A 17,124-nucleotide genomic window follows, 5' to 3' on the forward strand; every position below is an offset into this window, starting at 1 on the left:
ACCAAGCAATGGATATAAGGCAATAAGAATGGGTTCTATTAATATATTAGGAGCAAGAGAAAGATGAAAGAAAATGTAGGTTCTCTCCTTAGCAGGGAAGGAGAGCCAATAACTGATGACATCAAGAAGACAGAAGTCTTTACTGCCTATTTGGCGTCTGTCTTCTCTAAAATAGTTCCTGGTGACTAGATACTCAACAACATTAATATTAACATCAAGGGGGAATGAATGTAAGACAAAATAGGCAAAGAACAAGTTAAAGAATATTTAGACAAGTTAGGTCTATTCAAGTCAGCAGAGTTTGCTGAAATTCATCTTAGGATACATAAGGAACTAGCTGAAGGAATCTCAGAACTGTTAGCAATTATCTTTGAGAACTCTTGGAGGATGGGTGATGTCCCAGAGGACTGGAGAAGGGCAAACATAGTCCCTATATTTAAAAAGGGGAATGAAGACCTGGGGAATTATAGACCAGACAGCCTAACTTTGATACCTGGAAAGATACTGGAACAAATTATTAAAACTATCAGTTTGTAAGCACCTAGAAGATAATGGGGTTATAAGGAATAGCCAGCATGGATTTGTCCAGAACAAATCATGCCAAACCAAATTTATTTCCTTCTCTGACAGGATAAGTGGCCTAGTGGATAGCGGGGGGAGCAGTAGATGTGATTAATCTTTATGTAGTAAGGTTTTTGATACTATCCTACATGACATTTTCATGCTCAAACTAGGAAAATGTGGTCGAGATAAAATTACTATGAGGTGGGTTCACAACTGTACTTAAAGAGTAGTTATCAATGGTTCACTGTCAAACTGGGAGGGTGTATCTAGTGGCGCCCCACAGGGGTCAGTCCTGGGTCCTGTACTATTCAATGTTTTCAGTAACGACTTGGATAATGGAGTGGAGACTATGCTTATAACATCTGCAGATTACACCAAGATGGGAGGGCTTTGGAGGATGGGATTAGAATTCAAAATGACTTTCCAAAATTAGAGAATTGGTCTGAAATCGACAAAATGAAATTCAATAAAAACAAGTGCAATGTACTACATTTAGAAAGGAAAAGTCAAATGCATAACTACAAAATGGGGAATAGTTGGCACTGGTACTGCTTAAAAGGATCTGGGATTATAATGGATTACAAATTGAGTATGTATCAACAGTGTGATGCAGCTGCAAACAAGGCTAATATCATTCTGGGGGGTAGTGACAGGGCAGTCTGCTCGTCAAGGGTTGCCCCGAGTACTCGTCAGTCCACCCCATCACCTGACATGACTCTTTTGAGTTGAAATGTCTGAATATAGATGCAAGATACCTGGGAGTTATCAGGAGAGAAGAAGCAGTTCCAGGAGTAAGTAGGATTTGGGAGGAAACCCTGGTACTGCTTCTTTAAGGGACCGGAGCTCAGAGAAGTTGGGGCAAAGCTTTCTTCTCTATCAAGAAGGGCACCAGCATAAATGCAGTCTCCTCCCCCATAGCTGGGCAGATGCCTGTAGACACCACAGGGAGTATGACAGCTCCTGAAGGGCCCTGTGTCAGCAGAAAGAAGACAGCAGCCGGAGAAGGTCTGCCTGCTGAACTCTCCTAGGCTGAACCCCCACAACCAGCTGAAGGACTGATCGTGAAAAGGGCCAGCTGCAGGAGAAGCTGCCTGAGGCTCTACAGCTATAAAGTGTAACTCCAGCTCCAAGGAAGAGAAATAGAGAGCTCCTATCCTAAGGAGAGGGACAGAGAGATTGTCCAAAGTACAACCCAGCTCTGGAAGAAGATCTGGGACAGGGGAGAAAACTGACCAGGACTCTTACATGGATCCAGAGTGAGCATGAACTTGTACAGCTAAATAAGTGAGTTACCTTCTTTAGAATAAATAAACTGCAAGTCCAGATACTGCAAAGAGGCATTGGACTAACCTGGTGTGGGTGATTGTCTAAAAAGACCCAAAGGACACTAAGTGCAGCATGCCTGCAGGGCCACAACGGGGCACAAGGGGGTGTGTTCAAGAGAGATGCCCTATGACAGCTATTCTAACAGGAGTGTTTCATGTAAGTCATGGGAAGTAATTGTCCTGCTCTACTCGGCACTGGTGAAGCCTCAGCTGGAGTACTGTGTCCAATTCTGGGTGCCACACTTTAGGAAAGATGTGGATAAATTGGAGAGTCCAGAGGAGAGCAACAAAAATGCTAAAAGGTTTAGAAAACCTGACCTGTCTTGAGAAAGGAAGATGGGGGGAGGGGCTGATAGTCTCCAAACACGTTAAGGGCTGTTATAAAGAGGACTGTGGTCAATTGTTCTCCACATCCACTGAAAGTAGGACAAAAAGTAATGGGCTTAATCTGTAGCAAGGCAGATTTAGTTTAGATATTAGGAAAAACATTCCAGCTAAAAGGGTAGCTTCTGGAATAGGTTTCAAGGAAGGCTGTGGAATCCCCATCATTAGAGGTTTTTAAGAACCCATTGGACAAACACCTGTCATGGATGCTCTACAGTTACTGGGTCCTGCCTCAGCTCAGGGAGCTGGACTTGATGACTTCTCCAAGACCCTTCCATCCCTACATTTCCATGATTCTATGATCTGAAGTTAATTAACAGCAATATTTATTCTGGAGTCAGGCATATTGGTATTGTAATAAATACTCAGTTTTATATGTCCCAGAACAATCATTAGGTTTGCAAAAAACAAATGTGTCCAATAGTCAATAGATCAAAAGTCTTTAGTGCACACTGTTTTATGACTACTCAAATATTAATTTGAGCAGGCTGCACACAGTGAAACTAACTTACCATAGGTGTCAGGGAATATGGGACACGGTATCAACAATTCCTGTTAAAGAGCCACTCTAGAGATCTCCTTCTATGTTTTCTGATTTGTTCCAAAATATAGGATTTTATTGTGCCAAAAAGATTTCTGGATAATTGATAATTAAACTCACAGGTGTGTTCTGCTTTAGAAAAATAGTACCAACTGTACTTACACATTTGAAAATTGCACTCAATAAAGCATTAGGAATGAGGGCTATGTGACTAACTGAATTTTCAGCCTACTAGCAATTCCAAAAAATGGGTGCAAAAATCTTTTCACGTTGAACAAATTGGTTTGTTCAACCCAAAATGAAATATTTCAATCAAATTTTGAGCTCTTTTTACATTTTAAAAAATAAAATTGAAGGAAACTTCAAAATGAAAAGTCATTTCAAATTTTAGAAATTGAAACTTTTGTTCATAAATGTCTAAATGAAATGTTGCAACTCTTTTGGAATTTTGGGTTTTTTCCCCCCTTCAACTTAAACAATTTGGCAAAACTGACACAAACTCATGAAACATTTCGGTATCACTACATTTTCATTCTTCGCCAAAGCATGTTTCGAACTAAAACTTTCCCCCAGTTTATTTGGAATGTACAGTAAGTGTGACACTGGCAGACCAAGTGTCAGCTCATGCCAAAGCCCCAAGCCAATTCACTTGTGCATTTGTATAGATGAAAGTGAGTATTAAATGTATCAGAGTGTATTTGGTGTTTAAAGTTAATGAAAACTAATGGAACGTTACTTGCATTGTTTTACTTATATGTATCCTCTTATAATGTAATAGCCAACATTTACATTATAATTAAATAACCCATCAAAGGAGAAAGAAGCTTGTAGGATGCAATGAAGAACTCTAACAGAAAAGAGCTAATTGCAAAGCAAATGCTCACAGTGAGTGACGATTGGAGGTCAAAGACTCAAAATGGATTCCTCTCTCTCTGTCATCAAAGGAAAAGTCTATGTAGGTATTGACTCTGTCAGCTTGTTTTCTGTGAGAAGCTATAAATATGGATTCAATGAAAGATCCTTCTTCTCCGGCCTGTTTGGACTCTTACAGGGAAGTATGCCAGATGCAAAGCGGAGATCCCCAGAGACAATCTAGATATCCTGAAAAGACTTTTGGGAAACTGACAGTTTATTACATCACTGCTACCATTTAAATTTATACACTGACTCACCTGTGCATATATTTTACCTGCTTTAAGGTTTCAATAACTTTCATTTCCTTTTCTTAGCTAATAAAGCTTTAGTTAGTTTACTATATCCCCCCAAGCAGTTGCCTTAGCAATGTGAGCACAGACCAAATCTGAGGGGGGAAGAATTTGCTGCTGTTCTCTTTGGTTGTTCCCTCTCTGGACAGAGGGAGAAGCCAAGCAGGTACAAAATCTCCTGAAAATATACCTGGAATAATCCATCTAAAACCACAGAAATTGTAAGTAGGGCAAGGAAATGCGTTAGGTTATCTTTTGTTTTGACTTGTGAATTTTCCTGTGCTACAGAGGTAGTTTTATTCCTGTTTTTGTAACTGTGAAGCTGAGCCCAGAGGGGAATCCTCTGTGTTTTAAATCTCTTTATTACCTTGTAAAGTTACCTTCCATCCTGATTTTGCAGGTGTGATTCTTTTACTTTTTTCTTTATAAATAAAGTTCCTTTTTTAAAAAAGAACCTGATTGATTTCAGTGTCCTGAAGACAAAGGGTCTGGTCTGTGCTCACATTGCTAAGGCAACTGCTTGGGGGGGATAGGGATTCCAAGTGACCCTTCCCTGAATTTTTGTGTAAACCACTTGGTGATGGTAACAATACCATCCAAGGACAAGGAAAGGAATTTGTGCCCTGGGGAAGTTTTAACCTAAGCTGGTGGAATATAAGCTTAGGGGGTCTTTCATGTGGGTCCCCACCTCTGTACCCCAGAGTTCAGAGTGTGGGGGGGAACCCTGAAAACATGGCTGAACTGAAAAGCAATTCAGAATAAGTAAAATGTTCACGAACAATTTTCCTCATTTCTCGCTCCCTCTGTTCATCACTGTCATATGATGCAGTAGGCTGGCCATTCTTTCAGTAAAGAAGAAACTGCTTTGAGCACATTTTTTGTATAATAAACAAATTGAACAATTAAATGCATGTTGTAATTATACAGGACTTCCCATAGAAGAATCCCAGTGTTAAATTATTTAAGTAGCAGAACAGCACTGTGTGAGGTTAGCTACTATTAGTATCCCCAGTTTACAGACAGGGAAACTAGAGCCCAGACAGGTTAACAGGGACAGTAAGTGGCTTGTCCAAGATCAGACATGATAGCAGCAGATCCAAAAAATAGAATCCATGACAGCTGTGACTCTTAGTCATGTACCTTAACAACCAAATCACACAGTGAATCACCTTCACATTTATTTCCACGTCAGTTACTTGAACATATACATAACCTTAGATTAAGTCTTAACTGCCTACGATTCTGAAGCTCTGATCAAATGTAACTGTGGTTTGGCTTTGCATGTTAGTCTGTCCTCATGCTCTGGTTGTAAGAAGGGACATGAAAGTATACACTTTTTTCACAAGTGTCTCGTTATCTGGAGAACTGCAAAGTAGGTCACGTTTCAATATTTTATTTCTTGTAGGATTGTTAGTAAAGGTATGAATACGCACTGAGGCCTTCTCTGTCTGACCAAGGAAATGCAACTTTTAGAATCATTGGGACTGTCCTTATTAAATATTTAAATAAGTGAATTTTCAGAATGTCAGTGTAAATGGGCAGAATATATCTCAACATCCTCAACGGAATGTAAAGGCCCTCAGTTAGCTCAAATCTCATGCTCTTCTTGGGTAAAGGAAAATTCTAATAAATCATAAACCACAATATAAGCTTCCTCCCTCAACTTGGTTCTCCCTCAGTTTTTCTTTCCAGAACCAACTCTGTTCTAGACCCTTAGTACTCTCTGTTCAATGGGATGCTCACCTTCCCTGTATTCTAGGTTCAAGTGACAAAGCACACCTACCACACAAGTCAGACGAATTTTTGCAGCTTTCTACAGGGTTCTATCACCTCTGAAAATATGGGTTGACAGAACATTGCTTTGACAGTCTTCTGGTAAAATCTTGTGACTTAGGCACTTTGGAATATTTTACCATAAATTTCATGTTCTTTAATAAGGCTTAAAATTTGGTTCATGTTTCCCTTCTGAAAGGTAGATGCAACAATCAAAATAATAAAGCGAAGAGTTTCTTGGGAAGGAGCAAGAAGATAAAAATGTAATTATGGAAGTGGAAAACCTTAAGCAGTAGGGGGAGAATACATGGAGAAAGGAAGGAGGAACAGGTATGTTGAATTATTTAATAATAATAGATTACCAGCATTCATAATTCAAAGACAGAACAAAAATACTTGGACATGGATGTCGGAAATATAGAGCACTGGTTAGATTTTTTTAAATATGTAAACAATAGAAAAGCTACCAATACCTGATACACCTTCATGATATTAACTGTTCCCGCTCCATTCTGGTCTGGGGATCCTTGATTCTGCAGAAGATTTCTCACCGTCTCCTCCATCCTGGAGGATGAAAATACAAAAACATTTTAAAGGTCAGAAATCTCTGTATGTGGATAAGACATATAGTCTTAGAGTCATTTAAAGAACAAAATACATAATTCTACTGGCTACTAGCAAATGAATATTCATAGGATATCCTGGGCTTGGAACTTTCTTCGCTTCTATACATAAGCCTATGATTAACACATTTAAAGCACTTCTTTACCTTTTACACATGTAGGGTAGTGAGAGCTTCCTTTTTATCTGTGCTACAAAGGGAGTTTAATAAACGTCAGACAACATATGCAGTTAGCAGGCATCTTCTTGATGTCAGTGTTGTAGCAGCAGCAGAATGATAAAATTAACACCATTTAAAAAAAAACATTCATAATTTTCCAGAAAAGTGTAATAGCATAACTTCTTTTGAGTACCATTGCATTTCTAATCAGTTGTGTATAATGTGGACAGTTCATCCCCAAAGAAAATTCCTGGCTTGACTCCCCCCCCAGGTATGTTCCAGGATAATTGAAATAAAATGTCTTATAATTTTCCCACTCCATGTATGTTTGGTTTGTATTCAAAGAAAACATCACAACTAGAACTCTGTGAAAATGTGCCTAAAATTTACAACTGTGATGACGACTCGCCTTCTGAAGGATTGAGAAAGTGGGCATACCTTATTGCTCTGTTTTTCCCCCTCTTCACTTCAGTCCAGTACAATCTGTGGCCACCAAATTAAAAGTTGAATGTTAATGCAGTAGCAGTGGGAGCAGGATCCTTTACGGTCCTGCTGCAAAATGGGGTTGAGGTGAGCTGTCACTCATAAAATATCACCAATGTAGTGAAGAGATCAAGATGTAGGAATGGGGAGCAAACTAGTTGACCTCGAAGGCTTTTGAGGTGTTTGGAATAAAGTAACAGCCAACCTGATTTCCAGCTTGACTTCCTCCTGGCACTCAGGGTCGAGGATGAGCTGCGCTGCAGCAGGAGTGCCTGAAGAAGTTCTAGCCAACTCAACCAGAATGTGGAGAGGCTAATTCAGACACAGTTCTGTGAATGGGTCCATTATGTGCTCCCTCCTAGCACAGCAATGCTAGCTAGTGTGGAGGGAGGTAAGAGTGCAAAGACTGGGATCATGGTTCATTCTGCTATAGAGGCACAAGTGCACTGCCTGGTAACCTTTTCCCCACTTACATCCCATGCAGGGCTGGCCACAATCTGGCACTGTAACATCATGAGAGTTTAGTTAATCTCAGCTCAGACATTAAAAAAGAAAGAATGTTTGTGCTTTTACGCTGGTAGGTATTAATGGCTGCCATCAAGCATGCCTTTGATCGATCTGCAATCACAGAGCTTGTTAAAGCTGATGGGCATGCTAGCTACTCTTAATTCAGGCTGAATGGAAGAAGCAATTTGGCTCCTTTATTGAGTAAGATAGCTTTAGATAATGGAAGCCACTGTCCAAGGCACTAGGCCACATGCAGGGCTAATCAAAAATCAAGCCATATGGGTAAATGGGTTCCATGGGGACTGATTGCTAGTGCAGGGGCTAGGGCTTTGATTGGTTGAAGCTGTGTTTGACCAGGTGTGTCAGAAGCAGAAACAACCAGAGAGCCAGAGAAGCTGTCATGAGAGTGACCTTGATAGGGAGTAGACAGAGCTCACTGGAGTACAAGACTGGCTAGAAAAGCAGGCTTGGAGATTGTGAGTAAGGAAACCACCTGCTACTGTTTGTTCCTACTAAATTCACAGAAACAGGACGTTGTGAACCTTCTTTATAAATAAAGAGGACTGCACCAAAGAAATACCTGATTCTCTTAATCAATTTTTACTCCTAATGGAAACAACCCAGTAAGGCCCCAAATGTTAGCTACCCACACCGGACAAGGGGCAACGGTACCATCCTTACATAACCTTTGTGCATCTGGTTGTCATTCGAGTCTTTCAGTCTGATCAGAATCAGTAGTTACTAATCTAATGACAACATTCCTGCTTGCTTAGTTCTCTCTTTTATAGTCAGCCAGCAACATCCTACTTCCTGAGAAGCAGGCATTGTGAGGCATTCATCCTAGTCAGATGCCCAGTGACATTTCCCTTATTTTTATTATATTTTTTAGTTGATGTGCATGTTTTTGCATTACCAGAATACACACGGAATAGTTGGACCATCTGTTGACCAAATGTGAATAAGAATAAGCCAGCTCTAATCTCCAGTGCAGACAGTGGTACATAGTTTTTCAGTGGCAGACTGGAACCATTTCTGCTCATCGGCTGACCTTAATCAGAGCCTTTTTACTCAGGAGGCAAAATCCTTTTGCTTCAGAATATAATCCATAAAAGACGACATATTTTAATGCCTAAAATGTGAACCCCTAATTTTTAAAGTTATTAATATAGCAGGGTCTCTTTCTACTGATATATATCTATAATATTATGAAAACCCCATGCAAATGAATAAACATACTTAAATCAGGAAAGAAAATGAGGAACAGATCTACCTCTCACTGAAGTTAATGGGAGTTTTGCCATTGAATTCTGTGTTAGCAGGATCAAGGACAATAATATGAATGAAAAACAACGTAGGTGCAAAAAACTAAGCCACCTATGAAAAAGAATTGTGAAAAGCCCTATAATAGAGATCATTAGTTGCATGATAGCTTCTCTTAGCCTATTTTCTGTGCACAATTAGGTTGACTTCCTGGATTGCGTGTGTGCGTGTGAAGCAGAAACTCATTTTGTCTAAGAGCTTTGTAGGGATTGATTGTACACTGTTCTACGTGGAGTATAGTGATCAGATACTCCTTCTAGCAAAACTCCAGTTTACACTGGCAAAACAAAATACAGAATGTGACAAACTCACCCAGACGACAGGCAGAGTTCTTCTAACTGGAGGTTAAATATATTTTTTTTGTTTGTTGATATTAAAGAAATGTATAAAGACAAGCTGATTCAGCATGTACAATGAAATTTACTTTAGATTTCCAAAGGTCCTGATTTCCCTTTAATCAGGTATCAGTGGAAGAGTACAACAAGGAGAAAGAATAAATAGACATCTGCCAAAAAGGCAAGTCAAATGCCCTTAGATTCAGCTTTAGCAAAGTTTGTCAGGCACTGCCATTGTGGTTTATAGACTGCTATTGCATTCCTTTTTTATTTGAATCCCGGTCTTCCATTTCAGGAGGAACTGCTTAACCAAACATGCTGTACCACAATAATTTAATCTGCTTCCTCATTAAATCAGCATTCAGTGCTTCTAATTTATGAGAGCATTAATAAAATTTAATTGTTATATTATAATCTACATTAGTCTGCTCAATTAAAGTATATACCAGTAAAATTTAATACACTATTTTAAAGTTTGGCCAGGCCCTCCCCCCAATCCAGTTTGAGAAATAGCCTCTTGCCCCCAGGAATTAGTCCTCTGGTGAGGCCTTCCCCTGGCAGACTTTATCTGGGAGATAGCATATAAATTTTGAACCAAAGTGACATTGATGAACTATATAGTAGTCAGTCGTGTCTGATGATCACATCACGGCATCTTGTGTGTGCTCTTGTGGCTGTACAGTCCGATCTGCAAGGAGCACGGTCATGGTAGGTGTCACACAGAAATGTCTCCCATTGAAAACATGGCATGATGCTTGACCCTTTTTTCAACCTATTTTTCTTTCTCAAAGTGTTCACAAACACTTTGCTCTCCAAATTAGTTGCTCTCCATTCAAGTCTGCCTGTGGCTGTGTCTTCTAAGTGATCGATATTTATGCTGCATGAGTTGAGATTCTGCTTAAGGATGTCTTTGAATTGTTTATGTTAGCCACTCAGTCCAAGTACGCTTACGCCAAGGATTTTCATTTTTCTGATGAAAGCATTAACCTTCCCTACCCTTGTATTTTCCTGTAAGTTTCATTTTCTTTTCAGAGCCCTATGTTGCTAAAAATATGTGCATTACAGCACCATATGGGACAAAGTCCACATATACACAAACCCATTCAACATTTCTGGAAATAAATCTCAAAGAGAGAGAGAGAGAGCGCGCACGTGTGCGCACAGATACAAAATGTCTTCTATTCGGTTCATCGGTACTAATGCTTGCCAACTGGGAAATGCCAGGTCAGAGTTCGCTGCATCACCACTCATAACATTCCATACATGGCTCTGAGCAAATAATTCAGCCCTGCAGCATTCCCCAAAAAATAGAATAGACCTCAGTATCCATTCTGGTCTAGCACTTAAAACTTCTTTTGCATCACCCTAACCAACACCGCCCCCCCCCAATAAAGTAGTAATAGGAGGATGCATTCATTTATTATTTGTATTATAGTAGTACCTAGATGTCCGAACTGAGATTAGGGTCCAATCATGCTATTGCAATGAAGTAGACAAAACAGCAAAGGATGAGACAGGAAGCAGAGAAACAGCAATGTAAAGTAACTTGCCCAAGATCCCAGGTAATGCTGGGAGTAGAACTCAGGGGTGAAATTCTGGCCCCACTGAAGTTAATGGCAAAAAACTCTACTGACTCAGCTCCAGTCTAATGCATTGTATATTGGAGGGAGCTATTTCCCCCCCATTAATGTGTTACGGATTTTAAAAAAAATGTACACTCTCATTTTTTATAATGAAATACAAATGCACATGTAAAGAAAGCTTGTCCTCAGGTCAGATTTAGTTTATGGTCTTAAGTTTTATCTGTACTCCTACCCCATGCATCACATAAAATTACACAGTAGGTCAGATATCTCAAAACATCAATAACACTGAAACAAACTATACATCCTTGCTGTAAAAGTAGATTTCTAATTTTTAAACACAGATATGTGCGTGCGCGCACACACACACACACACACACACACACATCTCTGTACACACACACACCCCACAATATATGACAGAGTCTTTAATTTGGTAAAACTACTTTGGCAGAGAGAGAGACTGACTGACTGACTGCAGGCTTTAATTCACTTGTGGGTATGTTATGCCATTTAAAACCAACCAAAAGTGTTAGTCTCATTTTGAATGAAGCTTCATAGCCATTCCAAGAACATCTGTATGTGTGGACACGGAAACATCTATGCGTTTATTATTAATAGTGATGGTGTGTGGGACACAACAACTTTTGAAAGGATGAAGTGAATACAGAGAAGTGCAAGGTGAAAACTAGGTCTGTCATCGATGACTATTTGTGGAAATTCCCTGAAAGTTAACAAACTGTTCTCATGTGTTTTCACACCACACTGCATGCATCATGACATTTTCAGGCTCATACTATATAGTTTTCTAGTAGACACACAAGAGTGCTATCCGCAGAACTGATAGCAGGTGGAGCAAAGTAAAGAACAGGAAGGGTATTTTATTCTACGAGGAATTACCATTATTTGTTTTCAGTCTACAAGTTTCCTGCAGAGTTTTCTGAGTCTATCAAAAGGTTTCTCATCTCATAACGGAGATTACATCACCTACATTTGTTTGATTCCTGATGATTATGTACTCAAGAATTATTCTTTATCTGGAACCATCTCTATTCCAGTAATAACTTCCTCTTATCATGGCATCAACACTTCCAAAAGTCCTGTGATTTTTGAGGTAGTTTTAAGGGCTTTAGAAATTCCCTAGAAGTTGAAGTTTGAAGTTGGCTATATATAGTTTTGCTTGAGTAGGACAGACTTCAGCAACTGGCCAATAATTAATACTATTACTAACAGTATTTTTCTATGGTGCCTTTCATCCAGGGATTTCAAAGTGCTTTACAGTCATTAAAGACTAAATTCTCCCAGGTTATACTCATGTAACAGAGAACAGTAGGAGTTGCCTGTGTATCTGATGACAGATTCGCCCTCAATTAATCACAACATCCCTTTGATTACTATTATACCAGAACTTTTGTAATTCACACAAATGACTGAGAGACCCACTGCAAATTACAGAATTTTGCAAATTAGTATGTGCATAAACAAAGAAGCGGAGATGAAGATTACGCACCACAAAATATACTTTGTTCATTCAAATGCAGTGTATCAATAACTATAATAATTCATTGTATACTAGGAAATATGATGTACAGTTTGTAAACATCAGCAAGTGATACGTATGTAAGCAAGCATGTATTAAAGCTTTTGCTAAGAAGTGATCAGAGAATGATGGGGTTTTGGGCATACAATTATGATTGGGGAGGTTAGTATAATTCTACTGTATACTCATTTTACATTTGAAAACTGAGGCTCGAAGTAGTAAGTGACTTGACAAAGGAATAGAAGCTATCAGTCACGAATCCTCGGTCTAAGCAATACATGGCAAGACATATTCTCCGTTTCTATTTTATATCGTTTCATTACTGTGACTGAGCAGACCTAATGCTGTTTCCATGAGTTATCGGACTAAGTTGCATACAGTAATACATATCTAAATAACTTCATAGTATCATAACAGTATAGAGACCGGAGAGCTGCCAATACATTTGATGTACATTTCATATCAATAGCATATGATCCTGCTCACATAATTTTAAAAACAGACCATTTGATTTGGAATGAAGAATGGTATTAAAGATCTTAGTTCTGTCTTTTTACTAGTTTGGACACTTTACTACTCATACTATGGACTCAGAGTTTAAAAAGGTACCTGGCAAATGTGTGTGGGGCTAAAAAGAAAAAAATATTTCCACATTTTATAGTTATTTTGCAATACAAAAGTAATAGTTAAAATATAGAATTATTTTGATTAAGTGGCTACTATGCATATTATTAATATTTAATGGAAGTTTTATTATATTAAAGTCTACATAAAATACCCTAACTCCTCCAGAACTAAAAAGTATTACATTTCATTGTTTCTCCTTTAATTTTTACTTTTGATTTTAATGTCCATAAAAGTAAGGTGCTAATTGTGCTAAATAGCTATTTAGTGAATAAGGACCTCAGGATTTGGTCCCATAAAAGAAGTTCTTTGTTAAAAATATAATTCTCAATAAAGGGCTGGTGTCGTGATACCCCAGAGCCATGTATTGTACGCATACCCCTAAGGCCAAACCTCTGCAGTGCACTGCACATAAGGCCTGTCATACAGTCTATACAAATAGGAGTGTGGGGTGGAAGTTTCCCCCACACTGATCTCGTCTCCCCACTAAACCCAAGAAAAGGGCACTCTTTAGGCCCTCTGTAACATCCACAAACCTGGGAGTCCAAAAATCATGACTCAGGACCCAAAACATTGCAGAATATCATGAGTTTGGCTTAAAATAAGTTTTAAAATAATAAAGTGGGGGATTTGTATTTTATGATTTTTGATCCTTTAAGGTTCATCTTTTCCAGCTTTTCTCTGAAAATATGAGGGCTAAGCATTTTTTTAAAATGAAAACTGAGATTCTCATGTAATCACATGACTCCAGGAGCTGGGGGCTTTCAGAAAATCAAATATCATGAGACACACAAAGTCTCATGAGCCAGCAACACTGCATGAATAATGAATAAATATTCCAAATGAGTTCTATAGTAACAAAAAGCGTATTTGTGGCACCTTAGAGACTAACCAATTTATTTGAGCATAAGCTTTCGTGAGCTACAGCTCACTTCATCGGATGCATACTGTGGAAAGTGTAGAAGATCTTTTTATACACACAAAGCTTGAAAAATACCTCCCCACACCCCACTCTCCTGCTGGTAATAGCTTATCTAAAGTGATCACTCTCCTTACAATGTGTATGATAATCAAGGTGGGCCATTTCCAGCACAAATCTAGGGTTTAACAAGAAAGTCTGAGGAACAGTGGGGGTGGGAGGTAGGAAAAAACAAGGGGAAATAGGTTACCTTGCATAATGACTTAGCCACTCCCAGTCTCTATTCAAAAGCCTAAGTTAATTGTATCCAATTTGCAAGTGAATTCCAATTCAGCAGTCTCTCGCTGGAGTCTGGATTTGAAGTTTTCTTGTTGTAATATTGCAACTTTCATGTCTGTAATCGCGTGACCAGAGAGATTGAAGTGTTCTCCGACTGGTTTATGAATGTTATAATTCTTGACATCTGATTTGTGTCCATTTATTCTTTTACGTAGAGACTGTCCAGTTTGACCAATGTACATGGCAGAGGGGCATTGCTGGCACATGATGGCATATATCACATTGGTAGATGTGCAGGTGAACGAGCCTCTGATAGTGTGGCTGATGTTATTAGGCTCTGTGATGGTGTCCCCTGAATAGATATGTGGGCACAGTTGGCAACGGGCTTTGTTGCAAGGATAGGTTCCTGGGTTAGTGGTTCTGTTGTGTGGTATGTGGTTGCTGGTGAGTATTTGCTTCAGGTCGGGGGGCTGTCTGTAGGCAAGCACTGGCCTGTCTCCCAAGATTTGTGAGAGTGTTGGGTCATCCTTCAGGATAGGTTGTAGATCCTTAATAATGCGTTGGAGGGATTTTAGTTGGGGGCTGAAGGTGATGGCTAGTGGCATTCTGTTATTTTCTTTGTTAGGCCTGTCCTGTAGTAGGTGACTTCTGGGAACTCTTCTGGCTCTATCAATCTGTTTCTTCACTTCCGCAGGTGGGTATTGTAGTTGTAAGAATGCTTGATAGAGATCTTGTAGGTGTGCGCTCCTTATGCGCTCAAGGACATTTTGTGGATGTTCCAGGTGGTCTGCCCAGGAATCCGAAAATATGGCCACATCGTCAAGGTAGGCGACTGCATATTCTCCTAATCCCGCTAGGAGACCATCTACAAGTCTTTGGAAGGTGGCGGGTGCATTTCGCAGCCCGAAAGGGAGTACATACAGCCCGAGATGTGTGGTGAAGGCTGACCTTTCCTTGGCAGATTCATCTAGCGGTACCTGCCAGTACCCCTTGGTTAAGTCCAAGGTAGAGATGAACTGGGCCCGTCCCAGTTTCTCTAATAGTTCATCTGTGCGTGGCATTGGATAGTTGTCTGGGCGAGTTACAGCATTTAGCTTATGGTAGTCCACGCAAAAATGTATCTCCCCATCTGGTTTGGGAACTAGAACCACTGGAGGTGCCCATGCACTTCCAGAGGGGCAGATTACACCCATCTGTAACATATCCTGGATCTCCCGTTCTATAGCAGTTTTAGCTTGAGGAGACACCCGATAAGGTTGGACCCTAATTGGGTGAGCATTACCTGTGTCAATGGAGTGGTATGCCCGTTCAGTCAGTCCTGGGGTGACTGAGAACGTTGGCGCGTAGCTAGTGCACAGCTCCTTGATCTGCTGTCGCAGCATACGCCCAAGGGTCATGGAGAAGTTCACCTCTTCCAAGCCACCAGCACATTTCCCTTCGTAGTAGACACCTTCGGGCCACTCAGCGTCGTCTCCTCCGTGGGCTGTAAACTGACAAACCTTTAATTCTCTGGAATAAAAGGGCTTTAGAGAATTAATATGGTACACCTTAGGCTTTAGGTTGGAGGTGGGGAATGCTATGAGATAATTAACAGCTCCCAGGCGCTCCTGGACCGTGACTGGCCCTTCCCACGATGCTTCCATTTTATGGGCCTGGAGCGCCTTTAAGACCATGACCTGGTCTCCTACTTTGAAGGAACGCTCTCTGGCATGGTTATCATACCAGGCTTTTTGCTCTTTTTGAGCATCCTGTAAGTTTTCTCTAGCAAGGGCTAAAGAGGTTCGGAGGGTGTTTTGTAGGTTGGTTACAAAGTCCAGAATGTTAGTTCCTGGAGAGGGTGTAAATCCCTGCCATTGCTGCTTCACCAACTTCAATGGCCCCTTAACCTCACGGCCATATACAAGTTCAAATGGGGAAAACCCTAAACTGGGGTGTGGTACAGCTCTGTAGGCAAAGAGCAACTGCTGCAACACTAGGTCCCAATCATTGGAGTGCTCATTTATGAATTTACGTATCATGGCCCCCAAAGTCCCATTAAACTTCTCCACCATGCCATTTGTTTGATGGTGGTAAGGAGTGGCAACCAAGTGATTTACCCCATGAGCTTCCCAAAGGTTTTCCATAGTTTCTGCCAGGAAATTAGTCCCTGCATCTGTGAGGATGTTGGAGGGCCAGCCTACCCTGGCAAAAGTGTCTGCTAGTGCCTGGCACACACTTTTAGCCCTGGTGTTGCTTAGAGCTACTGCTTCCGGCCATCGGGTGGCAAAATCCATGAAAGTCAGTATGTACTGCTTTCCTCTGGCTGTCTTTTTCGGAAAAGGACCCAGAATATCCACAGCTACTCGCTGAAATGGAACTTCAATGATGGGGAGTGGCTGGAGAGGGGCTTTGACCTGGTCTTGGGGTTTTCCCACTCTTTGGCACTCCTCACAAGACCAGACATAGGTAGAAACATCCTTGCCCATTCTCTCCCAGTGGAATGACCCCCCCAAACGGTCTTTGGTCCTGTTCACCCCAGCATGGCCACTAGGTTGATCATGGGCTAAGCTCAAGAACTTGGCCTGGTACTTAGTTGAAACTACCAACTGTCTCTGAGGATGCCAGTCTTCCTGGTGTCCACCAGAAAGAGTTTCCTTGTATGAAAGTCCTCTTTCTACAACAAATCTGGATCGATTAGAAGAGCTGAGAGGCGGTGGGTTGCTCCGTGCCACCGTCCAAGCTCTCTGGAGGCTTTCATCTGCTTCCTGTTCGGTCTGGAACTGTTCCCTTGATGCTGGAGACATCAGTTCCTCATTGGATTGTGGACCTATGCTTGTCCCTCTGGAAGGGATGTAGGCAATGGGGCTGTTTCAGTTGACTGTGAACCACTCTCCGCCGGTGCACTATGTTGGGATTCAGGCTCCGGCTGAGCCTCTTGTGTAGGGTTATTGGCTGCTGCCAGTTCAGGTTCGGTGGGGCCCT

The 17,124-nt window shown here is 40.6% G+C and overlaps 1 protein-coding gene across 1 annotated transcript in view; it reads right to left on the reverse strand.

Annotated features, from left to right (window-relative positions):
• NCKAP5 (NCK associated protein 5) overlaps positions 1–17,124 on the reverse strand; it is a 466,257-nt gene that overhangs the window by 198,397 nt on the left and 250,736 nt on the right. Inside the window, exon 5 of the mRNA XM_077830371.1 lies at positions 6,266–6,356. Within this exon, the coding sequence (XP_077686497.1) occupies positions 6,266–6,356 (91 nt within the window). The remainder of the gene's footprint in view (positions 1–6,265; positions 6,357–17,124) is intronic.

The sequence above is a fragment of the Eretmochelys imbricata genome, chromosome 11 (genome assembly GCF_965152235.1).
Source record: "Eretmochelys imbricata isolate rEreImb1 chromosome 11, rEreImb1.hap1, whole genome shotgun sequence".
Classification (NCBI taxonomy): Eukaryota; Metazoa; Chordata; order Testudines; family Cheloniidae; genus Eretmochelys; species Eretmochelys imbricata.